General features: G+C 53.6%; 1 protein-coding gene across 1 annotated transcript in view; it reads right to left on the bottom strand.

The window, feature by feature from the left end:
• The window catches only part of Emid1 (EMI domain containing 1), a 41,580-nt gene that overhangs the window by 12,113 nt on the left and 2,998 nt on the right, over positions 1 to 26,469 (bottom strand). Inside the window, 13 exon segments of the mRNA XM_078039687.1 lie at positions 6,820 to 6,824; positions 7,400 to 7,439; positions 7,538 to 7,600; positions 8,023 to 8,075; positions 8,207 to 8,296; positions 9,253 to 9,399; positions 9,964 to 10,017; positions 10,020 to 10,052; positions 10,460 to 10,580; positions 12,054 to 12,115; positions 13,055 to 13,138; positions 21,586 to 21,689; positions 22,034 to 22,147. Coding sequence (XP_077895813.1) covers positions 6,820 to 6,824; positions 7,400 to 7,439; positions 7,538 to 7,600; positions 8,023 to 8,075; positions 8,207 to 8,296; positions 9,253 to 9,399; positions 9,964 to 10,017; positions 10,020 to 10,052; positions 10,460 to 10,580; positions 12,054 to 12,115; positions 13,055 to 13,138; positions 21,586 to 21,689; positions 22,034 to 22,147 — 970 coding nt within the window.

Genomic DNA, 26,469 nt, shown 5'->3' with positions numbered 1-26,469 from the left:
AATGAAGTTATGGCATTTGCTGGTAAATGGATGGAACTGGACACTGTCATGCTAAGTGAAATAAGCCAGTCCCCCAAAACCAAAGGCTGGATGTTCTCTCTGATACGTGGGTGCTAACACACAATAAGGGGGTGGGGAGAATAGAAGTTCATCGTATTAAACAAAGGAGAATGAAGGGGGCGGAGAATGGGGTAAGAAAGACCGCAGAATGAACCGGACAGGGCTTTCCTGTGTCCACATATGAATACAGGACCAGTGTGACGCCACATCCTGTTCAACCACAAGAATGGGGTGCTATTAGAATGTTATAGTCTGTGTATGTATAATATGTCAAAATACATCCCACTGTCATATATGTCTAAGAACAATACATTAAAAAAAAAAAAGAAAAGAAACCCAGGGTGTGGTGGCACAGGTCCGTCATCTCAGCGACCCCGGAAGCTGAGGCCAGCGGATTGCAAATTCAAGGCCAGCCTGGACAACTCAGTGAGGACTTCTCTCCAAACAAAACAAAGGGCTGGGGGAGTAGCTTAGTGGTGGGGCGCTGGCCTAGCAGGTGAGAGGCCGGGTTCTATCCTCAGTGAGAACTTCACCAAGAACTTCAAAAACAGTTGAATCCCATAATAGTCTCCACTATTACAGCTGAAGACTTTAACACTGCTTATCAGAAATGGATCGATCCCAGCTGGCAGAAAATCAGCGAAGACATAGTTAACCTCAGTAGCACCGTCAATCAATGGTGTATGATTGAAATTTAGAGACTACTTCATCCAATGGCAGCAAAGGACACATTCTTCTCAAGCTTAAGAAGAACATTCACCAGATAGATGACAAAGGGCCGTAAAATACACCTCAACAAATTTTTAAAAGACTAGAAATCATACAATGGATTATCTCAGACCACAATGGAATTCAGTTAGAAATCCATTACAGAAGGATAACTGGAAACTTCTAAAATACTAGGAGATTGAGTAACACACTTTAGCACATAGGTCAAAGAAGGGATCTCAAGAGAAATGTAAACATGTTCTGAATTAAATGAAAATTATTCATGCATGCGAAGCATGTGCTGTACCACTGAGCTACACCCTCAAACCCCAAATCATTTTATGAGGCCAGGATTACTCTAATATCATCCTCAAAGACATTACAAGAAACTGCAAACTGATATCTTTCATAAATATAAACACAAAAGTCTTCAATAAAATATTAGCAAATCAAGTCCAACAACATATAAAACTAAGTATACACCATCAGTGAATGAAATTTATCTCATTATGCAAGATTAGATCAGCATTCAAAAATCAATTAATGCTTGTGGCTCAGTGGTATAGTGCTTGCCTCACATGTGTGAGGCCCTGGGTTTGATTTTCAGCATCACATAAAAATAAAGATTAAAAAAAAATCAATTAATGCGTCAGGTGTGTTGGCACGCCTGTAATCCCAGAGGCTTGCGAGGCTGAGGCAGGATGATTGAAAGTTCAAAGCCAGCCTCAGCAACTTAGTGAGGCCCTGAGCAGATTAATGAGACCATGTCTCAAAATAAAAGGGCTGGTGATGTAGCTCAGTGGTAATGTGCCCCTGGGATTAATCCTCAGTATGTGTGTCTATCCCAGCAAGGTAATCTGTAATATCAATGAACTTATTTTAAAGCTTTTACAGAGAAGCAAAGGACCCAGAATAGCCAACTCAGTATTTTTTTTGGGGGGGGTACAGAGTACTGGCCATTTTACCCAGTCCTTTTTATTTTTCATTTTGAGATAGACTCTTCCTAAATTGCTGAGGGTCTTAGTAAGTGTTGAGGCTGGCCTCAAACTTGGGATCCTCCTTCCTCAGCCTCCTGAAGAGCTGGGATTATAGGCATGTGCCACCACAACCAGTGTGAACTCAGTATTAAGAGAGAAGAATAAAGTTGTAGGATTAATGCTGCCTGACTTCTTATAAAGCTGCACTAATCTAGACAGCAATTTGCTGGTCAAAGAACAGAAAACTAGATCAATGGGGCAGACTAGATGCCCTAGAAAGAGATTCACATAAATATAGTGAACCTATATTCAACTAAGGAGCAAGGGTAACAAGGGAGCAAAGACAGACTTTTCCAGAACTAGTGCTAGAACACTTGGCCACCCACATGCAAAACAAATAAATAATTACAATGAACCCCGCAGCTCTCGAGGCTGAGGCAGAAGGATCCCCTGAGCCCAGGAGTAGAACCCAGCTGAGAAACATGAAACCTTACACCCTCACAAAAATAAACTCAAAATTGGCCGCAGACCTAACTATCAATACAGGACTACAAAACTCCTAGAAGATAACATGGAAGAACACCTAGATGATCTTTCATATGCCATAATGTTTAGACATGATACCAAAGGCATGATCCACGAAAAGACATAATTGATAAATGGATTAAACTAACAACTTCTCTCTACAAAACATTGTTAAGAGAATGGGAAGACCAGCCAAAAGCTAGGAGAAGAGATTTGCAAAAGACATCCTGAACTAAGAACTTAAAACTCAACAATATGAAAAAAAATCCAATCAAAAATGGACAAAAGACTTAAACAGACACCCTTACCAAACAAGATATACAGACAACAAATAGGGTATAAGAGGGTGTTCAACATCACACATCATTAGGGAACTGAAATTGAAACAACAATGAGATAAAACAAAAACAACCCCCTAATAATTTGCCAATACACATGTGCTGGAATAGCCACAATACAGAATAGGACCAACACCAAACCCTGGCAAGGGAACGGAGCAACCTCAACTCTCATTCATTGCTGGTGGGAATGCAAAATGGTATAGTCATTTTGGAAGACAACTTGACAGTATCCTATCTGGGGGATAGGAGTGTGCTTCAATAATAGAGTGCATGCCTAGTATGCTTAAGGCTTGTGGTTTGTCCCACAGCACCACTAAAGTAAAAATACAAATAAAATAGTCTCTGTGTTATCTTAATTTTTTTTGCAAGCTATTTTAGCTGGGTATAAAATTACATGTTGGCAGTTTTTGCCACTTTAACATTTTAAAGATGTTGTTCCATGGTTCTAAATTATATAGTTTCTCTTGAGAAACTGGCTGTCATTGTTACCCTATCCATAATGTGTCTTTTTATATATATAATGTGGCTTTTAAGATTTTCTCTTTAGCCGGGCATGGTGGTGCATGCCTAAAATCCCAGAGGCTTGGGAGGCTGAGGCAGGAGGATCGCGCGTTCAAAGCCAGCCTCAGAAATTTATCCCCTCTTAAGCTGGGTGCAGTTGTTTGTGCCTAAAGCCTTGGCTGTGCATTAGGCTAAGGCAGGAGGATCTCTTAAGCCCAGGAGTTTGAGGTCAGCCTAAGCAACACAGCAAGACCTTGTATCTCTTCTCTCTCTCTCTCTCTCTCTCTCTCTCTCTCTCTCTCTCTCTCTCTCTCTCTCCTCTCTCTGATGGAACTGAGGATTGAACCCAGGGGTGCTCTACCACTGAGCTACATCCCAGTCTTTTTAATTTTATTTTTTTAATTTTTAAAAAAGATATTATTTTAGTGATGAATAACATCTCTATTTATTTATTTATTTTTAAATGGTGCTGAGGATCAAACCCATTGCCTCACATGTGCAAGGCAAGCACGCCACCACTGAGCCATAACCCCAGCCCTTTAATTTTATTTTGAGATAGGATCTTGCTAAGTTGCTCAAGCTGACCTCAAAATTGTGGTTCTCCTGCTTCAGCCTCCCAAGTTGCTGGGATTATAGGCATGTGTCAGTGCACACAACTAAGATCCTTTCTCTGAAAAAAGGAAAAGAGGGAGGGTGGGAGGGAGAAAGAGAGAAAAGAAAGAAAGAAAAACCTAAACACACCTTTAACATATGATCCAGCAATCATGCTCGTTGGTATTTACATCAAATGAACTCAAAATTTATGACCACATAAAAACTTGCCTCTGGTTTTTTTGTTTGTTTGTTTATTGGTTGGTACCAGGGATTAAACTCAGGGACACTCAAACACTGAGCCACATCCACAGCCCTATTTTGTATTTTAAAACAAATTTTTTTGTAGTTGTAGATGCACAGAATGCCTTTATTCTGTTTGTTAATTTTTATGTGGTGCTGAGGATCGAACCCAGTGCCTCACACATGCTAGACAAGTGCTTTGCCACTGAGCCACAGCCCCAACCCCCTATTTTGTATTTTATTTAGAGACAGGGTCTCACTGAGTTGCTTAACACCTTGATAAATTGCTGAGGCTGGCTTTGAACTCGTGATCCTCCTGCCTCAGCCTCCCAAGCCTCTGGAACTATAGGCGTGCACCACCATGCCTGGCTAAAGAGAAAAATCTTAAAAGCCACATTATATATAAAAGACACATTATGTTTAGAGTAACAATGACAGCCAATTTCTCAAGAGAAACTTATATAAGTCAGAACCATGGAACAACATCTTTAAAATGTTAAAGTGGGAAAAAAACTGCCAACATATAATTTTATACCCAGCTAAAATATCTTGCAAAACATTAAGATAACATAGAGACTATTTTATTTGTATTTTTACTTTTGTGGTGCTGTGGGACACACCACAAGCCTCAATCATACTAGGCATGCACTCTATCATTGAAGCACACTCCTAACCCCAGAGACAGTTTTAGATAAATTGTCATCAGAGGACCAACAATACCAGAAAAGCTAAAGGAAGTGGCTGGGGTCGTGGTCATCGGTAGAGTTCTTGCCTAGCTCGTGTGAGGCACTAGGTTCGATCCTTAGCACCACATAAAAATAAACAAATAAAGGTATGTCCATCTACAACTAAAAAATATTAAAAAAAAAAGCTAAAGGAATTTCTTTAGGCTGGAGGAAAAAGATACTAGATAGAAATTTGGATCCACTGTAAGGTACAGAGTACTACAAATGGTAAGTGCATCAGTAAATATAAATGTACTATTCATGGGGGAACCAATCCCCTGGTAACTGGGGATTGGGTTCCCTGTGGATCCCCAAATGCACAAATTCTCAAGTGCCTCATAAAATAATACAATATTTGCATAGATCCTACATATATTCTCCTATGTGTACAGATTATTTAAATCATCTCTAGATTACCTCTAATACATAATACAAGGACAATGCTATATAAATAGCCATTATACTGTAATGTTAGGAAATAATGTCAAGAAAAAATGTTCAATACAGATGCAATTTTCCCCAAAATATTTTTACTCCATAATTCTTTGAATCTGGGGACATGAAATCTATAGATATGGAAGGCTGATAGGTTTTTTTTCTCTTTTTTCCTGTATAGAGGATCAGACCTAGGGACTCTCACTACTGAGTTACACCCCCAGGTGTGTGTGTGTTTGGTTGGTACTGGGGATTGAACCAGGGGTGCTTTACCACTGAGCTGCATCCCCAGTCCTTTCTATTTGTCATTTAGAGACAGGGTCCAACTAAGTTACTGAGGGTCTTGGAAAGTTACCCAAGCTGGCCTTGAACTTTCAATCCTTCCCTGAGTCGCTAGGATTATAGACATGTACCACCACTACCAGTAGGCTAGGACTATACCTTGTCTTCTTAACTTCTTTGAAAGTTGATGATTTATTTACTTATTTATTTGGGGGTATTTGAGACTGAACCCAGGACCTTGCACATGCTAGGCAAGTGCTCTACCACTGAGCTAGATTCCCAGTCTTTCTTATTTTATTTTGAGAAAGGATCTCACTAAGTTACCCAGACTGGCCTCAAACTTGCAGTCCTCCTGCCTCAGTCTCTTGAGTGACTGGGAATACAGGTGTGTGCCATCACACCCAGCTCTCAACTGGCTACTTAAAACAATATACTAATGTTGGGCTCGAGGTGCAATTCAGTGATAGAGCACTTGCCGAGCATGTGCAAGGTCTGGGGTCTGATCCTCAGCATTGCCAAGAAAAAAAATAACGTATCAGGGTTTATAACAAAAGTAGAAGTACAATATAGAGCATCAATAGCACAAAGGAAAACAGGAGGTGAAAACAGAATTATCTGTCTTTAACATGCCTACTTACACATGAAGTGCTACGATATGAATTCAAGTAAATTGTGATATGACAAGGGCACATATAATGATACATATTGTTATTCTTAAAGCAATCGTGAAAATAGTCACATAAACAGTCATTGTTAAAAAGTTATTAGTGGGCTGGGTTGTGGCTCAGTGGCAGAGCACTTGCCTCCCATGCATGAAGTCTGGGCTTGATCCTCAGCACCACATTAAGTAAGTAAGTAAACAAATAAATAAATAAAGATATTGTGTCCATCTACAACTAAAAAAAAAAAATAAGTTATTAGTGGGCTGGGCTGAAGCTCAACCGCAGAGCACTTGCCTAACGTGTGAGGCACTGGGTTCAATCCTTGGTACTACAGACACACACACACACACACAAAAAAAAAAACAAATAAAATCAAGGTATGGTGTCCATCTATAACTAATAAAAATATTTTAGTGAAGGTAAAATGAAATCTTTAAACGTACTCAGTCCAGAAGAAAGAAATAATAGAAAGGAGAAGAGAAACAAAGAACAAATGGGATAAATAGGACAAAAACTTAAACAGAATCCTATCAATAATTATGCATATTATTAAATAGAAATGAATGAAAAGTCCTACTTTTGAAAAAAGCAAGACTCAAGATACATGCTGTTTATAAGAGAAGCACTTTAAATACAAAGGCATAGACTGCACTGATGCAGTCAGTGGCGCACACCTGTCATCCCAGTGGCTCGGGAGGCTGAGGCAGGAGGATCTTGAGTTCAAAGTCAGATTCAGCAACTTATCGAGGCCCTAAGCAATTCGTGAGACCCTGTCTCTAAATAAAAAAGAAAAAGACTGGGGATCTGGCTCAGTGGTCAAGTGCTCCTAGGCTAGATCAAAAAAGATGCACCACGTAAACACCAAGCATTAGAACGCTGATGTAGCTACTTAATAGTAAGCAAAGTAGAATTCAAGACAAGAAGTATGATCAGAAATAAAGATATTACTTCCATAAAGATAAAAAGGCCAAGGAAACACTGAAATCCAAAACATGTAGGTGCCTAATAACAAAGATTCAAAATACAAAGAGCAGAATTGACTGAATTAAAGGGAGAAAAGGACAAATGTATAGTCAGAGTTTGGACAGACTGGAAGTACAAAAAGAGTCAAAAAGATGTGCAGGGAAAGAGAACAAGAAAGAGTCCTGTACAGCCAGAGTGAAGTCTGAAGCCTGATTTTTACAAGGATGTCTGGTCCCAGAGTCGGGGAGCAACCCAGAGAATGGAGCTGCCTGGTCCAGACAGGGAAGGTCAGAGGCCGTAGCTGCAAGGGCTGGGCCCAGAGCAGGGGTGCGGCCTATGGGATCCTGGGGGTGCTTATAGGGCCGATATTGTCATTTACCTGCTGCCCCCCGTGAAGCCTTGGGGGCCAGGCTCCCCACGTAGTCCCTGGTAGAGGAGGAAGAGAAACTGAAGTTAGTTGTCAGGGCTCTGACCTAGGCCCTTGGACCCCCAGAATCCCCCCCTGAGGCGATGTGGGTACTCACTCTCTCGCCCTTCTCTCCTGGATTGCCAGGGACTCCTTTGGGTCCAGTGGGGCCTTGAGGTCCCTGAGCAATAAGACAGGGCCTCAGTTTGTGGGGTGGTAGGAGAGAATGAGCAGGGGCTTGGGAGCAGAGGGGTCAGGGAGGGAAACCCCAGCCCAGCCTGGGCCTCACCCTACACCCAAAAGAATGGGCAGTTCAAGAGCTCAGTGTTAAAAAATCTGGCCCCGGAGTCCGTCAGTCCCCACCCCACCTGCAGATGTTGCCATATGCTGGCCACAGCCCTAGGACAAGGATCTCCACTTTTCTCTGCCTTAGGTGACAACCATCCTTGCTTTTTATTGCATTAGAAAATTTATGAAAAGTAGCTTGTGCATCACATGCTTGGTAAGTGCTTGTTGAAAGAATGAATTACAGGAGGACGAACAGATGGATGGATGGATGGATGGGTGGGAAACATGGGTGGGGACACTCGGAGAAGGACTCACCATGTGTCCAGGACTCCCGGGGATACCTGTGGGACCAGGAGGTCCAGGGGGACCTGGAATCAGACAGGATGTCCTCAGGAACAGAACAGAGTACAATGCCATCAACTGCCCCCTGGTAGCCACAGCCCCAGTCCCACTGCCATTTACAATCCCATCCCGTATGCCAGGCCTGGACGCAACTTACCCATGGGCCCTGGAAGACCAGGGGGACCTGGGGGTCCCTGGGGCCAGTGGCTGCTAGTCTCAGTGAAGGTGTTGGAATGTAATGGGTCCCCTGAGAGAGGAGAGATGATGAATGAGCAGAGCTGTGTCACCCTGCCACCTCTGCCAAGTCAGCTCTGATGGACCAACGGGGCACCGGCAGCACAGACGTGCCAATGGGCACCTGCTCCCAGGGTGGGAAGTAAGGAGTGTGGGCCACGAAGGACCAGAGGCAGGGAGCCCTGGGTCTGACCTACTGCATTCCAGCTGGTAACATCCAGAAAGACTCTTGGCTTTGCTGAGCCCGGACTGTTACTTGTCAAACGGGACTCATCCTAAAAGATCCTGTTTATTGACAACCTACTATGTCCCTGGCTTCCGTGCTCGGGTATCCTAAGAGTTCTGGGAGGCTGCCACAATGTCCATCACGCCCGTGGAGACAGGGAAGCTGAGAGGGAGAGTGACTAGTGAGTGAGTACCAGATGACTGACGGGGAGACTGACTGAATGAAGAGGGCCCAGCCACACCTCTGGACCGTGACAGAGATGGGGATGGGCCTGGCTCTCCGTGCTCTGACCCTGGAAGCACAGGTGTGGGTCGGGCTGGGCTCCAGAGGAGGCGGCCAGGGATCCACATCAGGACCCAGCCTGGTGGGGAAGCGGGGGCCTCTCCCAGCACAGGGCCAGCACCGTGGCCCTCGGAGTCTCAGAGCTCTCTTCCTGCTGTTGGCCTTGGACTTCCTGGTGCTCTGGAGGGCTGGACTCCGGCCAGCTCCAAGGCTCGGGAAGGGCCTGCTGCCTGGTGGCCCTGCACCTAGATCTGAAGTCATTCCCCCCATGTCCCAGCTGTGTGTTCATAGCAGGTGACCTCCTTTCTCTGGCCCTCAGTGTCCCTCCTCTGTGACCAGATGGGGACCACTGGGGACCTGCAGACACCTGGCACAGGCAAGGTGTAAGTGGTGGGCACCACGGCAATAGTCATCAGCCTCGTCACCCCCACGTCAACCTGCCCAGACCCGGGGGGACTCACCATGCTGGGAGATCCTGGCCTGGGATGGCCCAACAGGGGCTGGGGGTCCCGGGGGACCAGGGGGCCCTGGTGGTCCTGGAGGTCCCCTCTCTCCAGGGGTTCCCACAGCTCCAGCCCGGCCAGGGCTCCCTGGGGGGCCCTGGGGACCTGCAATGAGATGGCAGGGATTGGTAGGTGGACAGTAGGCAGGGGGTGTGGCCTCAAGAGTGGCAGGTTGGCAGCCCGGGCAGCTGGCACAGCAGGGCTTGGAGCCCGAGGTCTGCCCTCCCAGGCTCTGTTAGGGGCATGGACACAGCACTGGCATCCCCTCCAGAATGACCTGGGTTTCCTCATCAGGGCTCCCAGGTCCCCAGGTTTCCCGAGGGACCCTGGTCACGGGGTGGGGACTAGTATTTCTCCTCTGTCTGGCCCATTCTCCCACGGGCCTGGGGGCTCCCGGAGGGCAGGGACTGGGCTAACCTCACCCAGTGCCCATCTCAGACCCTGGTGAGTGCAAGTACCAAAGATCAGCAGAGCAGCCAAGACTGGCCTTCAGAGGGCCAGGCGTGAGCCGCACTGTCCCTGGAGGCTGGCGGGTGGACAGCAATGGGTAGAAGGGACCAGGCCACCCTGGCTGAGTCAGAGCCAGGCAGGAAAGGCCCAGCCTGGGTCCACCCAGCCCGAGGGATGGTCTAGAATGCAGGGGACTTTGGTGGCATGGTGGGTGCTTACCTGGTGGGCCTCTCATCCCTGTGGGGCCCTGGCTGCCAGCATCTCCTTTGGGGCGGTAGGCCCAGGCAGCCCCCGAGGACCCCCTAGGTCTGGGGAGTAAAGAACATTAGGTTGGCAGCTCCACTTGCTCTTGGCCCTCACTGCGGCCCTGAGCCCCGGGCAGCACCTACCATCTTGAGGGAGCGGCAGGGCCCTCATGCTCTCTCTGGTTCCAGGTAGCCCTGGTGTGAGAGGGGAAGGCAGGGGTCAGTGGCCCTGCTGGGTGGCGGGGGAAGGAGAGTCATCCAGAGTCCCCGTCACCATCTCCATCCAGGCAGGATGTGCTGGGGGGGCTCTCAGCTTCCTAGGACTGCAGAGCTTCGGAGCCCCTGAGACCACCCCCAGGGTCTAGTGGGCTAAGGTCCACCACAGGTCCCGTAGGGCACAGCAAGGGTGCGACCAGAACCTCACCCTCTGATTCCCACGCAGGCGTGCATTCCCTGCCTGATCCACTCACCCTGCAGGCCTCCATCTCCAGGGCTGCCCTGGGCAGCTGGGGAGCCCCAGAGTGGAGAAGGGTCCTCAGGGGTAGCCGGCGTTGAGGGCACTGCCCGCCCTGGGACAGTCAGCACAGCCACCTGTGGAGAGGGAAGATAGGATGGGGGGGCTCCAGGGACTCTCCAGGCACAGCGGAGGGGCCCTGTGGGGTGCGGAGACCCCAGCTCCTAGGGGCCCAGAGCTTCATGACCAGCATCTGTGTTTAAAATGGACGATTCACAACATGCACGGCGGGAAAGTCGTCACCCATCGTCACTGCCACCCAATGGGGCTCTGTGCTTGTGGTGCTTGCTGACCAAGCAGTTTTTTATATGTTAATCTCCATAAATAATACGACGCTTGTCATATCTGCTGAAACTGCACAGGGGTTTGAAGAGTTTTGCTTTTTTTTTTTGGTGCTGGGGATTGAGCCCAGCCTTTGGGTGTTCTAAGCACTGTCTCTACCATCAGGAGTGTTGCTAAATCTGCAGGGAAGTTTGGAAGGGTCTTGACATAAAATACCAAATCCACTTTGGGGACCAGGGTGAAGACAACTCTGGAACATCACTGGTACCCTGAGCCACTGACTGCGGGACTATGTGGGGCTGTCCTCATAGCAGTTACTGTAATCAGGCAGCTACTCCTTCTGACCCCTGGTTTTCTAATTTCCCAACTGTAGGGAAACATGTTCACATCTGATCATCTCCACAAGATGAAGTTCCAGAGGAGGGAACAGCGGAGCAAAGAATATACAAGGTATACACACATCTACTATGTATGTCCACGAAATCTGGAAGGAGCTGGCACCGTGGCACAGCCTGTAACTCCAGCCACTCGGGAGGCTGAGTCAGGAGGATCACAAGTCCAAGGCCAGTCTGAGTAACTTAGTGAGGCCCTAAGCAACTTAGCAAGACCCTGACTCAAAAGAAAAAATAAAAAGGGCTGGGGATATGGCTCAGTGGTGAATCGCCCCTGGGCTAAATTCTCCACCACCGCCCCCAGAAAAAAAAAACTGGAAAGAAAAATGATTAAAAAGTGACAGTATATACTGTAGTCCTGACCACTCAGGGAGCTTGCTGAAGCCCAGGAGTTACCAACCTGGGCATAAGAACCAGGCTGAGTCATTAAAAAAAAAAAAGGCCCACATTTCTGAGTCTTTCTTTAGAATCTTTGTTTCCTATTCTAAGATTTTTAAAGACTTTTGATCTCAAAATAATGGTGTAGTAAGTGTTTTGCTTTTGAAGTTGGAGGATGGGATCGTGGGGGTGGTAAAGGAGCTGGGGGCAAGGGGGGGATCCTGCAGCCGGCCCAGTGTCTGCGCTTATCTGATGGGCACTGGGCAGCCTGGGGGGGGGGCCTCACGACTTCCCGGAGGAAGAGAGGGCTTCCTGGGGACAGCACCCAGCACAGGCGAGGAGCTGGGGGGAACCAATGGCCGCCTGTGGCAGGGACCGGAAAGTGCTGCCTGGTCTGCGGGGAGCCCTGTGGAAGGTCAGAACTGCAGGCTGGACATGGGGGTACAGGAAGGGCCAGGGGCCCTCGGGCTGGGGGTCAGCAGGGAGCTGCTCACCCACCTTGGCCTCTAGCACCTTCAGCCTCGCGGTCAGCTCGGACACTCTGCTGCAGTTGAGACAACCTGTGAGAGGGAGGAGGCTGGGGCTGGGTCCTGGGGTCCCAGGTTCTCCCTCTTTAAGAGCCCTGAGCCCCGGGGACAAAGGAGGAGGAGACAGACCCCAACCTAGGAGGAATTCCGGTGGGGGGAGGGGTTACAGACTCTCCCCAGGCCCAGGATAGGTTAGACCATCCCCAAGGGATTCCTTCAACTCTGGAGCCTCCAAAGTGGACCTGTTTCTCCCAGGGCAGGGTGGGAGGTCTGGTCCAAAATGACCCTCTTCCCAGAAGCCAGGGCAGGAAATGCTGTTGTTTCTTGCTGGGTGGGACTGGGACATGGACCTGCCAGCTTTGGGGACGCCAGCATCACAGTCTAGACAGGGCTGACCCCAGAGGCACCACCCTCTGACTCTCTCACAGGACCAGTCCAGTTCCTCCAGACCCCTTAGCAAGACACCTAAGTCACTCCCAACAGCTGTGGCCTCATCTGGAGATTTGCAAGTTCCGCTCCTTCAGAGGAGCCCAGCGAGGTGCAGCCAGCGCCCAACAAGCACAGCACAGCGGTCCTGCCCAGTGCTGCCCCCTGGTGGCTGCAAGACGTGGGGCAGGACAGGGCAGGGCTCCTCTCTGGTCTGTTTCCCCCTCTTTAAAATGGGAAGACAAGCTCTTGGGAGTGGGTGTGCACAGCTGTGGGGTTTAAACGAGCTGGTGACAGAAAGCACTGGCTCAGGGACTTGCTCACTGAAGATGGTCAGAAAAGAAGAGGAGACTGAGGGCCTGGACCTGCATCCACAGGAGCCCAGGGGTCACGGTCTCAGGGTGCCTGGGCTCCTTCCTCTTCCCCTTGAGGCTCTTTCTAGCCTGCCCTTGACCCTCCACTGTGGGACAGCTGGCTTTTAGGGCAATTGCCACACTGCCCTGGCTTCCCTCTCGGCCTCACCCCCGTGGTCGCCCCAGAACTCACCTGCGAAGGCTGCGGGCTGAAGCGCCATCCGCCGCACGGTGCTGCCCGCCCACGTGGGCTCCCTGAAGCCGGAGGTGCCTGCAACTGAGGAAGGAGGGGGAGGACCCCGTTGGCCTGTGCCATCCTTGCCTTGGCACATGCCCCTGCCCACCACCGTATCCCAGCAGAGATTCCTACTCCCTGAGAGATAGAGAGGCCCAGGGAGGTGGAGCTACTTCCCCAGGTGACACAGCCCAGCTGGAACTGACTGGCCACTTGATGGGCGGTGAGAGGAGCTGGCAGTGGGGTGAGGATGAGGCGGGGCTTCCCAGCAACCTCAGGGGGCTACAAGGGTTAAGTTAGAAGTTATGGAGACAGGCGTGGTGACACGCATGAATCCCAGCGGCTGAGGAGGCTGAGGCAGGAGGATCGAGAGTTCAAAGCCAGCCTCAGCAGCTTTCCAAGGCCCTGTCTCAAAATAGAAAATAAAGGGGGCTGGGGATGTGGCTCAGTGGTTGCAGGCCCCTGGGTTCAATCCTTGGTACCAAAAAAAAAAAAGGGGGGGGGGATAGGGAGTTGGAGTTATCAAAACTTGGGTTCCTGCCCCACCGCTTACTGACCTGGGTGACATCCTCTCTGGACCTGCCTACTTTCCCATCTGTAAAATGGGACCCTAAGCCCTCTGTCCCTCCCAGTCTGGTGTGAGGCCTGAGGATGGCGATAGGTGTAAAGAGCTCACTGTTCACACACAGAGACACTCAGTAAACTGGGCTGTGACCGTCGCTCTCTGGCCCTGGCCCTCGTAGGAAGGAGGCTGAAGGAGATCCAGCTCCGGCTTCAAATGAAAACCAGAGGGCGGCTGGCTCTGGTTCCAGGAGCCCTCCCCTGCGGCAGCCGGCTGGCCTGGCGCTGGGGGCTTGGTTTTCAGCACAGCTGGAGGGATGGGCTGGCCAAGCCAGGGGCGAAGGGCACAGCTGGAGGGCTCTCTATGGAGCAGTGGCGAGAGCCCCCCTGCCCAGGGGCCTGCCTTTTAAGGCTGTGCAGTGTTGTTGGGGGGTGTGCAGGGGGGACAGGACCCAAATAAGGCGCGGGCCTGGCAGCTGAGACCTGGGCTGTGGGTTGAGGCAGGAGCAAGAGGCGCCGGGAACTGGAACCAGACGGGTCCCTCTGGCCAGCCCCCAGCGGGGAGGCTGCCAGCCTTGCTCTGGGTCCCACCATGAGGCCCTCACTCAGGCTGAGCCGCTTCCCTCAGCACACGGTCCCCAAGGGCCTACAGCTTGCCTGGGTGCAGGGGCAAATCTCCCCAGTCCTACCAGCCCAGGACAGGGACAGGGACTGGGGGCCCTCTGGGCAGGGGAGTGCCCTGGTGCTAGGTGCTTCATACCCCAGCCCGATCTTGGTGAGTGCGTACTCCCAATCAGCTCTGGTACTTCTAAGCCCTTCCCGTATATATATCTGGCTATTTCATTTTTTGCAAACGTGCTGGGGCCATATAGTCTTCACAGATGGAGAGGCTGTACGTGCAACAGATGAATGGGTGACTGAGGCTCTTCTTTTTCGATTGAAGGGGCACTCGACCACTGAGCCCCATCTCCAACCCTTTTTTTTTTTTTTTGTATTTTATTTAGAGACAGGGTCTCACTGAGTTACTTAGGGCCTCGATAAGTTGCTGAGGCTGGTTTTGAACTCACGATCCTCCTGCCTCAGCCTCCCCAGCCACTGGGATGACAGGCGTGCACCACCACACCTGGCTAGAGACTCTTCCTCTCTTTTCCCTTAGAAGGAAACCAAGGCTGAGAAATGAAGTGGCTCTCTCATTCCCCTGCAGTTCTCCAGCCTGGACCCGAACCCAGGTAGGTCTGACTCCAGGGCCTGACTCCTAGGCAGGGTGGCCCAGTGTCCAGCAAGAGTTCTGATGCCTGAGAGAAACAGTCTTGCCAAGCCTGCTTCCCCCCTTCTGCTCCCAGGTAAAGATGCAAAATACGGGGCTGGGGTTGTGGCTCAGCGGTACAACGCGCACTTAGCACGGGCTCGAGGCCCTGGGGGTTCAATCCTGGGCACCACATAAAAATAAATAAGTAAAATAAAGGTATTGTGTCCAAACACAACTAAAAGATCAATATTTAAAAAAGATGCAAAATATTATCTTATTACTCTGTGCAGAAACTTGACCCAAAGCAGCTGCCGTCCGCCCCTGGCCCTGAGCAAGCATTGAGTGTTCTCTATAATGAGGCCTTGGCTCTTCTGGCCCTCTCCACTTCCCTGCTGGTGTCCCCCCCCCCCCCCCCGTGCTTTCCACATGTCATTGACTGGACCAGTTTCCCAGCTGATGGCTAATCGTCTGCCCCTCTGACCAGAACACCATCTCCACCACGGCAGGGACCTGGTCTGTCCTGGGTCTGGTGCCTGGCACTCAGCAGGACCTCCGGGGCCTCAGTGAGACTTCTGTTGATTAGTGCACGGAGCAAGGGCTGAAAACCAATTTCAAGGACGCCAACAAAAAGGAGGCACACGATGTGGCCAGCAGACACAGCCGCCTCGGAGAGGAGCATAAACGTCCTCAGGTCCCGGGACAGTGTCCCCCCCATCATTCGTCGGCAGACTTGTGGCTGGAAATCCTTTCCCAACCAATTTTGTTTTGGGACATTTCTCCAGGAATCAGAGAGAACTAGAAAAACGAACAGAAAGACAGTGGGCGCCATCAGGGCCCACAGACTGGGGGGGGTGGGGCTCTAACTAACTGTGACTTCGATTAGAAAAGAAGGTGCGGGGCTGGGGACGAGCTCAGTGCCAGCAAGTTCATCCAGCACACACTGCACCGAGGGCCTAGGACCGGAAAGAAAAGCAAACTGAACCCGGGAAATGTTCATTCTGGATTCAGGATTTCTAAAAATTAACTCCCAAGACCCCCCCAGTTCTGATAAACACACGGAAGCACTTCAGAAGATGCATCAGGTGGTCAAAGGCGCTTCGGCACAGAAATTCCAGGAAGGAAGCGACGGTGGGTTGGGGACAAGAGGGCCACACCCCTCCTTGGTGTTTGGCCAGGGACCCTGAGGCAGGCCTAGGTGGGCAGACAGCCCCTCATCCAGACCTGGGGGTCCGTCCTTCTCAGGTCCTTCCTTGCCATCCCAGGAGGACCCTGAAGGTTGGTCCCAGAGCCACAGACCTGAGCTCCACTCCAGAGCGCGTCCCACCACTCGGGAGTCCCAACTGCCATCCCCTACACTCCCGTGCACACTGTGCCCTTCCCCAATTCCTACAGCGGTGGCTCCCGTGTCACCTCCTCCAGGAAGCCCTCCTGGACGCTCCAGGGCACTCACCAGTACCAAAGCGCCCACTGAAGTGCCGGCACTTCCTGCCTTGACCCCCACAAGGCCTGTGCCCTCTGCAGCTTCTAATCTTGTCCCCTAGTTGGGGCACTGAGGTCCCCAGACAACCCCTCGTCCTTCCACCCAGTGCCAAGGCTATGTCCCTTCTCATGGGATCCTCATGACACCCTGTGATACAGGTGAGAACGGTGAGGTCCCGGGGCAGGCTGCTGGCCCTGTCCACGCAGCAGGACGAGGACGGGCGTGTGAGAACCTGGGGGTCCCTAGACTTTGCCCCTGTGACTTTCCCCCCAGGAGAGGATTCAGGGGAGGGGCTCCCTCATTCTCCTCTGACCCCCACCCCCAGGTCTGCACAGTTCAGTGGCCATAGGTCAGTGGGGTGCAGCGCTCCAGCGCCCCCAGGTCTGTGGGAATTTACTTTGCAAATGTAAATATTTGCTCCCTGCCAGCTGGTGGCCGAAAAGAGGAGTCAGGGTCAGAGCGGGAGCAGGAGGTCCAGGAACCCTCCGGCCAGACCAGGGGGCCTCTGGGAAGGCCTGGCTCCGTCTTGGGGGAGGGTGAAGTTTCCGTCCAGTCTGCGGGTGCTCACTTTGCTATGTTCTGGTACCGGGGACTGAAGGGCCCTTAACCACCCAGCCCCAGCCCCAGCCCCAGCCCTTGACTGTATTTTGTTTACAGACAGGGCCTCAGTCTCGCTATGCTACTTAGGCTGGCCTTGAACTTTTGGTCCTCCTGCCTCAGCCTCCTGAGCTGTGGGGATGACAGGCATGCGCCACGGCACCTGTCTGTGGATACTCATTTTATGCCACGTCCACAGCTGAGTGGGGTTAGACCAGCGTGGGCAGAGGGTCAGATGGAGGGGGGGTGGAGCTGGGTTGTGATGGGGAAGCCAAGAGCAGTCGCCCCGACTGATTGATGGGCAGGATGGGCCGTTGGGGAGGCGGGGAGGCAGGGAGGCCGAGCCTTCCAGATAGGAATGGGGGTGCATGAAGTGGTTAGCCCTCAGGGTTCTGAGTCTGCAGAGAAAACACAGCCTGGCTCTGCCCCTGCCCCTGGCTGGGAGGTCCCCAGCCCCAGAGGCCAAAGGGTCCCCAGAAGGAGAATGGGGACCTCCCTCACTTTTGCTCTGAGGCTTGAGACCGTGCGATCTTAGGCAAATGTCCCTCCTCTGGTTCCCCGAGATGGAGGCCGTGAGGGACATGGGGCACGTAGGCTGCGGACCACGGGGCGGGGAAGCAGAGCAGCTCAGCTCCAGGGTCCCATCAGAGGGCAGGGTGAGCCCCCAGCCTCTCCAACCTTCTATCTGGGAGATGCTGGGCGGAGACTGGATTCGGTCAGTGTCACAGCACCCCAGGTTGTCTGAACATACCCCCGGGGTGTCCTCAGGGAAAGAGCCCAACTGGAGCCCTGCTGGCTGGCCTTGAACCCAGCTCCTGGGCTCACAGCTGCTGCCCTGGGCACAGCCTTCCCTTCTCAGAGCCTCACTTTCACACCTTTTACACCTGGGCCTTCTGTGCCATGACAGGATGGCACAATGGAGGTGAGTAAGCACTCAAGTGCCTGTCACCAGCCTTTGTCATTAGTAATTGTAGGAGTCCATCAGAGTCCTGGGGAGAAATCTGGCCACAATGCTCACTTGCTGTGTGACCTTACGTGAGGCCAGCACCCTCTCTGAGTCTCATTTTAATCATCTGGAAGATGGGGCTGCTAGGCAAGAGAGTGCCCAGAGGCAGGGTGACAAGGGAGAGGTTGCAGCAGCCCCACCCTCAGCAGAGTCCTGGGCCCAGGTCCAGGGAAGGTGATAGTTGGGCTCTGCCTTCAAGACAGGCCTGTGTCTGCCCCGCCCTGCTTTATGGTATACTCTGGCCTTGGCCCTTTCTCTTCCATTGTTTCCATGAATAGGCATTCACGTGAGTCGAGTCTCGCCAGGTCCCTCCCAGTCCCATGCCCCCCTCCTGAGGCCTGGAGGAATGAATGGTCAGCGGTCTCCATCCTGCTCTTGCGTGCTAAGTGACCCCAGGTCAGTTCCTTCACTTCTTTGAGTCTCAGGTTCCCTACCTGTAATAGGGGGCCTGCCCCATCCTCATGGGACATCATGACCCTCAAAGGAGACACCATCACTCACTGTCAGAGTGCCCCTCCCGTCCTGCAGATAAGAATCGGCTAAGTGGGTGGGGGGAGTGCTTCCTGGAACCCGCCAGCCTCACAGCCAAGTCTGGAGACATGAGGCATGTCTGCTGAGCCTCCATGGGAGGCAGGGCCGTCTGCCAGGTCACCATAGAATCCCCAGCACTGGGGTCAGAAGGAGAAAGGAGGACATTTATGGGTCACCTACTGGATGCCAGGCATGACTGCCCACTTCTCAATTCCAGGTGACTTACAGATGAAGCCAAGGTTCAGAGAGGTAAGTGAGATGCCTTAGGTCACACAGCACCATGCAACACAATGCAGATACAGGGCTGGCTTCTGGAATGAAGCCCATCCCAGGTGTCCCTGGACCCTGTAGCCCCTGGTGACGCAGATCTGTGGTTCCAGGGTCAGGTCACAGCAATAAGAAGGCCACAAGGGCAGCCACCAGCAGGAAAGGAGCTGGGGGAGTCCAGCTTGGATCCAGGTGCAGCAGAGCCTGGGATGGGCCAGCAACGACCCCATGCTTCCACCACCCAGGGCTTCATGAGACTAGTTTTCTAGAATATTCAGGCCTAAGCACCCCCTGGCCGGCTTCCCTTTCCTTAGCTCCAACCTGTGGGTGGGGAGAGGCCCCGCCCATCATGTCCCCGCCCATCATGTCAACCATCGAGCAGAAGCCCCGCCCATCCTGTCAATCACCGTGCACCTCCCGGGGCGGGGCATCTTCACTGCCTCATTCCATCCCAGCAACTCCCTGGGAAGCAGACACCTCCGGTGAGGGTGCCAAGACTCGGGTGGGGGACCCCAGGCTTCTGCTAGTGCACACTGTGGCCTGGGGACCTTCCAGGAAGGCACCCCTCCCTCTGAGTGGGCACGGGAGGAACGTCCCAGCCGGCGCTCTTGCACAACTGCATCAAAATGAGTGGGGAGTCCCCCGCCCAAGGCCACTCAGCTGGCGTGTGGCAGAGCTGGCCTGGCCCGAGAAACCCTGGATGATCCTGTCCCTTGGCTTGGGCCTGAGGCCCTGCAGAAGCAATGGTAGCCATCAGGGGTGGCCTGGCCCCAGGGCAGCCCTGGCCCCTGGACACATGGTATCCAGCAGCTGGAGTCAAGGGCACTGACTTTGCCCCCACCTGCCCTCTGCCTTCCAGGAAGGCCCCGGAGATTGGGAAGGTCTGCCCTTGGGAAAGGAGCCAGGGACAAAGTGGCCTTTGTCTGGGGCGGATTCTGCCTGGCACAGGCCCTCCGGCAGGGCCTCCTCTCCACACCTGGGGAGTTCGCCCACAGCTCCCCTGTGGCCTTCTGGGCAGCTGCCACCCCTGGCTGGTCTTTTGTCCCTTGGGCCTTCTGCCTTCCCCTCTTTCTCCCACTAGGATGGGCCACAAAGGAGGGGAAACACACGTGTCATTCCAGAAGCCTGCCCCTGGCCTCCCACACTAGCACACGACTGGGGCTCCCTCTTCCTCTGGCCACTCTGTTCTTCCCCAATGCCCTGGGGACTCCCGTCACCCCAAAACCACCAAACCGCCTCCCTTCTCTTCTCCCCATCCTCTAGTACCGAGGACTGAACCCAGGGACACTCGAGCACTGAGTTACATCTCCAGCCCTTTTTTATTTTGAGACAGGGCCTCCCTAAGTTGCTGAGGCTGGCCTTGAACTTGGAATTCTCCTGCTGCAGCCTCCTGAGCTGCTGGGATTACAGGCCTGCATCGCCACTCAGGCCCTGGCCCTGGCCCGCTTCTTGGAGAGTTCTGTCCCTGCCTCATTCCTGTGCAACTCTGGGCTCTCAACTCTGCCTCTCTGGGCCTCAGTCACCCCATTGGTGAACTGGGCAACCCTCGTAGCAGCACAGATGAGCAACAGCACATGGGCACCACGCTTCCTTGACTCAGGGACCATAGTCCACATGTCTCTGCTTCTTGAATTGGGACACATCATACAACTGATGGCCACATTCCTGTGCTGCCGGGGCCCTGGATGCACCTTCCCTCGAGGTGCCTATGGGCCGGGTCCTTGGGTTGGCCCAAGGCCAGTCCATTCCATTTCGGGCTGCGCTTGGGAACTCAGCTCTTGGTGCTCCCACATCTGCTGCTTGTGGGGTCAGCCAGGCCGCAAGAGCTCCCCAGGGGGCAGTGTGTGTGGTCATTTTCCAGGACAGAGCTGGCCCCAAGCTACCAATCTGCACTCAGACAGGGTGAGGGGGAGGGGCTCCTCTGCACGGGACACGCTCTCGCACCCAGGGGCCATCCGAGTCTCTGAGGGAGTGCGACAGGTGGGCAGGGTCTGAATCCCAACCCTGACACATAGGGACTGAGTGACAAGCACCTCCCCAGCCTGTCTCTTCTCTGCAGGGCGGGATCGGCATCCCTCCCCCTCTGACCCACTGACTAGAGTGACCTTCTGCTTCCAGGTGAAGCTCGTTCCCATGTCCTGGGAAATATCTGGATGGGCTTCCCCCAGTACTAGCATCTGGATCTGGCGTGTCCTCCAAAGGCCCAGGTGTTAAAGGCAAGTGGTGGACCCTGGAGAGGTGGAGCCTGGTGTGAGGTCTATAGGTTGCTGGTGTGTGCCCTTGAAAGGGACAAAGTGATCCTGACCCCTCCTTGCTTCTATCTGTTTGTTTTCTGGCCTCAAGGCATGCACCTGTCATGATGGGCTGCCTCACCAGAGGCCCAAAGCCACACAGACCAACTGATCATGGACTGGATGTGAGGCAATAAAAACCTTTTTACTGTGTAAGTGGGTCATCTCAGATGCTTTCTTATAGTGCGGGAAAGCTGACTCATACACCAAGTTTGAGAGGAACACTTGGGATGACGTGACTTAAGATGTGAGTGACACAACATGTCATGAAATTTTTCCAGGGACTTTGAGCATCTTCCAAGAGGCAAGTAGTCACTGTGAGGGGTTCAGCAGGCCCCAAATATGTCTGGGCAGTACCCCATCCAGAGCTCTGTGCAGCAGGCTCTTCTGGGCATGGTGTCGTGCGTGGGCGCTATCTGACTTAGCAACTGTTTAATGCTCCCATGCACCCAGGGGACCTGCTTGGCCACTGTCATAGGGCCCCAAGCAGCAGGCAGGCAGTCCTACCTTCCTCGCAGCTCACTCCTGAATGCCCAGGGCAGCATCTCCACTCGCGGGCAGTCACTGTCTTGTACATCACCTTGTAGGTGGGCCTCACGACCGTTCTGTAGCTGAAAGAGTGTCCAGGAGGCCTGGTTCACAGGGGTCCCCCCATTGCCATCCCCACTGCCCTGAGACCCACAGGGACAAAGCCAGATCCTCCAGACCCTCTGCCACCTCCAGGCCCCTTTGGAGTCTCTCCCCTGCGCCCAGGATTGAGCCCTTCCACTAAGCCCCACAGATAAGGGGGTCTGGGCAACAGGACGGAGGCCCCTGCGGGCGGGAAGGCAGGTGCATGGCGATCCTCCCCAGGAAGCCCTCCAGGGTTTCCTCCTGGTGCTAGGCCACCTTTGCTCCCCCACCAGGCCTTGGCCCTCCGGGAAAGCCATCCACTCTTCCACATGTCCTGTCTCACCTGCTCCCCGGGCAGCTCATGGGCCAGGGGCAGTTCTGTAGCACTCGCTGAAGGTAGGTGCCATTTTGCACATGGCACGAGATGGTTCTTGTCACCACGTATGAGCACCAGTTCCTGAAAAAGACCCACAGGGAGGAAGCTGCAGTGCAGGGAGCACCCTGCCCAGGACTCCAGGAGGACAGACAGAGAGATCTGTGCCCTCTCCAGGGGCCCCGACTCCAGGCAGAGAGAACCCCAAGCTCAGTCCCCTGGGACCCTGGGGAGTCTGTGACTGGGAGAGGCCCAGGGTGGATCCCCAGGGGTGGCTCTGCTGGGGGTGCTCAGGAGCCTGGGGGAGCCAGGGGACAGCACAGCGTCAGCTCTCCCTCCTCAGTCTCTCCCCCCAACCTCGGCCACCCTCTGCCACTTCCTGTCTCCCACTCGGGGCGGAAGCCTTTGGAGACATGCTTTGAAACCTGTGAGACCCTCACCTACTCACTAGGAGGAACATTTCCTGCCTGGGGTAAGGAGGGCGCGCTCCGGGGTCAGATAGACCTGAGTTCCAGCCGTGGACTGGGCTCCGGACGCCCCAGACCCCAAGTCTTCCCATCTGTGAATGGCACTCAGGGGACAAGAACCTAAAATAACAAGGGGACAGCCTGGGGTGCGGCTCCTGGCACCCACTGACCACAGTCAACGGAGGCTGCTCTCAGTGTAGGAGGTGGACGGACAGACAGCTCTCCTTGCCCCCAGAGGAAGCAAACTTGATAGGAAAGTGTAATTTTCCCCCTAACTTTATGCATATATGTATTTATACATGTGCCTGTAAAAACAAATATCTGTGTGGCTCTCTCTCTTTTTCCTCCTTCATTTATTTATTTTGGTACTGGGGACCGAATGCAGGGGGCTTTACCACTGAGCTACGTCCCCCGGCCCTTTTTATTTTTTGAGACAAGGTCTTGCTGAGTTGTTGGACTCTAATTTGCGATCCTCCTGCCTCAGCCTCCCGAGTCACGAGGATGACAGGCATGTGCCACTGTGCCCGGCTGCCCTCTTACTTTAACGGAAGTTCAGTTGCTGAATGACTTAAATTTTGGGGGCCTATGCTTGTTCCTGCTTCCCCCTGACGAGATGCTGGTTCTCAGGTCAGCATGCAGAGGCCTGGGGCTCTGTCACAGGGTATGGTTTTGTGCGTCTGGTGGGCTGGTTGCTATTTATAGCCTGTTTCCAGTTTTGTGCCATTCCCAATGATGCGACAGACACTAAGCACCTGTCACCTGGGCCATGGGACCTGGCCAAGGACCCTGTCAAGCTCCTGCCGTTGCAAAAGGCAAACTGAACTATCCCTTCTGCCGACTTTCCCGCCCCCAGGACGCTTGTTTCTTCTGAACTGATTCTAGTGTGGCCTGGAGAGAGGAGGGTCCCACAAACTAACGTGACCAAGTCCTGGTCCTGGCTAAGGGCTTTTTCTTTCATGGACTGTGGGGCTGACGGGGGGAGGGCTGGACGGCAGTGGTGTGGATGCCTCTGTGGTGGCCGGGACATTCCAGGTGCTCAGCAGCCCTCAGCCCTGCACGGGGTCACAGGCCCTGTGTTTTTCTGCAGGGGCTGAGGAGGAGGGAGGGTTTCAGGTGACCTTTCCCAGCGCGGGTCCCCCCACTCCACCAGACTGCCCTTCGTGGCCTTGAATCCAGGGTCAGCAGGTTCCCAGGCTGAGGACTCCACAGCGCCATGGATCGTGGCTCACAGAGATGCGGGGGGGACAGGGGAGCCGAGGCCTGGGACGGAGACGAGGCCAGCCGGGGCCGTCTGCATTGCTGGGTTCAGAACTGGCTCCTCTGGCACCAGCTGGGATGGGGGCCGGTGTTTCCCCTCCCAGAGCTTTCGTTTCCCCTCTAAGATGGGGGGGTGCCTTTCTGGCTCATCCCTGGAGGGCAGTGTAAGTACTCTCAGCATACAGTAAGAGCTTACTGTGTGCAGCGCGATGTGCTTTTAGCACTTTAGCATGCTGAGAAGTCAGTCCTCCAGGCTTGGAACACTGATTGTACCTCCTGGCTGTCACACAGAGGGGACCTGAGGAAAACTGAAGTGGGGGACCCTCCTCTCATACCAGAAGAGAGGGACAGGCATGAATCACCAGCTGAATTCAGCCCGACGGGGGTCCAAAAGGCGGTGGCCTCCAGGGTGGGTGACATCAGGGCTGCTCGGGTGGGAGTGGAAAAAGACGGAGCTGACCCCACAGCTGGGCTTTGAAGGGAGAGGGTGGCAGATGGAGAATCCGATGTCCCCCCACAAAGGCCTGATGGGAGGAGCCACGACAGGGTGGACAGCAAGTCCCAAGAGCTGGAGAGTCGGGGAGCCACCGAGGTGCACGGCCAGGTTCCCATTCTGTGGTACTCCCCAGCCAGGCCCGGGGACACACACCTGTAGTCCCAGCTCCTTCTCCGGAGGCTGAGGCAGAAGGGCCGCAGGAGCCCAGGTGTTGGGGACCGGCTGGGCATCACAGTGAGACCTGACCTGTCCCCACGGCAGTGGTTTTGAGCCTAGGGGGTTCTGTTTGGAGGGTGGGGACATAAGAAAGTCTGGGAAATTGGTGAGAATCGCGGATCCTCCTCCCCAAGTGCAGAATACCTGGTGTACATGTTCAGAAGGCGCGGAAGATCCCTGGGGCCTGTGTGACCACCCCAGGCTGGCCCAGGGCTGCAGGGGCGAAGGGGACAGGGAGGGAGGGAGGGAGCAACCTGGGCAGAAGAAGCTGGGAGCTCCAGATACAGGAGGGGGCTCTGGGCACGGGTGAAACTCCAGGCCAGGTGCGTGTGCCACACACCCCCACAGGACCGCGTGCCTTCACCAGAGTACACGCCCACGTGCCCACCCCTCACTCACACACAGACTGGAAAAGGCCCCTCCAAACACTGATGCTCTCTGTGGCCCACGTCCACATGTCGGCGCAGAGCCGTGAGCCCACCCACGCATGCGCACATCCCCCGGTTCCCAGTCCCTGGACCAGGCGAGGGAGGGTGGGGCTTGACTGCCCACAACTGCCCAGGCTGCCCTTTTATCCAAGGGGACCTAGAGAAACGATTCTTTTCTTCTTCCTTAACGAAAAGCTCCCATATGAAGGTCCCGGCCTGCCTCCCTGGTTTCTTTCCCACAAGCTGGACTTTGCTTGAATCCCCTGCTTAGGTGACAGGAAGGTGGTGGCTGGCTGGGGAACCTTTTATTGCAGGAGGGAACACTGAAGCCAGGTGGGGTTCAAGGTCAGCCGGTCGCCCCCTCCAACTGGGGGCCACCAATTACCACTCCCATCCCCAGCGGCCCCAGCACTAGCCCAAGCTCCCCATGGGGTCCTGCCGTAGGGTCCACTTTCCCCGGCCGCAGGAAGCTTTTTGTAAAACATATACCTAATGCTGCTGCTGATCGCCATGGCATCTGAAGTCCACCATGGCTCCCCATTGCCTTCCAAGCCCCCCTGTCCACCCTTCATCTTTCACACTCCTGTCGCCCCTTCTAGCACCTCTGATCTTTTTTTTTTTGGTACCAGGGATTGAACTCAGGGGCACCCAACCACAGAGCCCCATCCCCAGCCCTATTTGGTATTTTATTTAGAGACAGAGTCTCACCAAGTTGCTTAGAGCCTCACTTTTGCTGAGGCTGGCTTTGAACTCGCGATCCTCCTGCCTCAGCCTCCCAAGCTGCTGGGATGACAGGTGTATGTCACCGCACCCAGCTGGTACCTCTGGTCTTTGCAAATGGGGATCCCTCTGCCTGCAAACTCCTATTCATCCTTCAGAACTCAGCCCAGAGGCCCAGGCTGGACTGTGTGTCTCCAAAGGCCCCCCTGGCCACTCAAAGCAGCCCTTAGCTTTCCCTCTCTGGCTGGAAGGAGGGCATAGCCTGGGACCAGGTGAGGACGTGGAACAGTGCAAGGTGCTCAGGACAGCAGCTGAACGACTGAATGACCCCATCCTGAGGATTCCAGAAACGGGCATGATACCTGGACACCTTGCTTCCGTCCCTGCTGACCCCAAGGGCTTCCTTTCCTAGGGTTGTGATCAGCCATAAGCTGTCAGGGCTGGGCGGTGAGGTAGGGCCAGGGCAGGGGCTGGGGGGGAGAGCAGGTCCCCCCTGGGCCTGCCACTTCTGCCCACTCAGCACCTCCTGGGCCCCTAGAGGCCGCTGGGAAGGGAGAAAACAGGCCAGACCAGCTCAGCCTGGCACTGGCCACCCCCTCGAGGGTCCCCCACACACCCGCCCTCCACTCCCTGCCACGAGGGGCCCCAGGGACTTTGTCTCCACCGGGCCCAGGACTGTGATCCGGAACAGTGATAGGGGCTAATTTCAGGAGGCAGCCAAGCGGGCCCGGGGCCAAGGGCCGTTATGAAAAGAGAGGAAAGGACGGAGACAGCGGGGGTGGGGTGGGGTGACGAGAGCCAGAACCCCACACTGGGGGCCAA

Source organism: Ictidomys tridecemlineatus, chromosome 2 (genome assembly GCF_052094955.1).
Source record: "Ictidomys tridecemlineatus isolate mIctTri1 chromosome 2, mIctTri1.hap1, whole genome shotgun sequence".
NCBI lineage: Eukaryota > Metazoa > Chordata > Mammalia > Rodentia > Sciuridae > Ictidomys > Ictidomys tridecemlineatus.
Note: the sequence above shows the minus strand (reverse complement) of the source record. Positions and strands in the feature narration are given on the sequence as shown.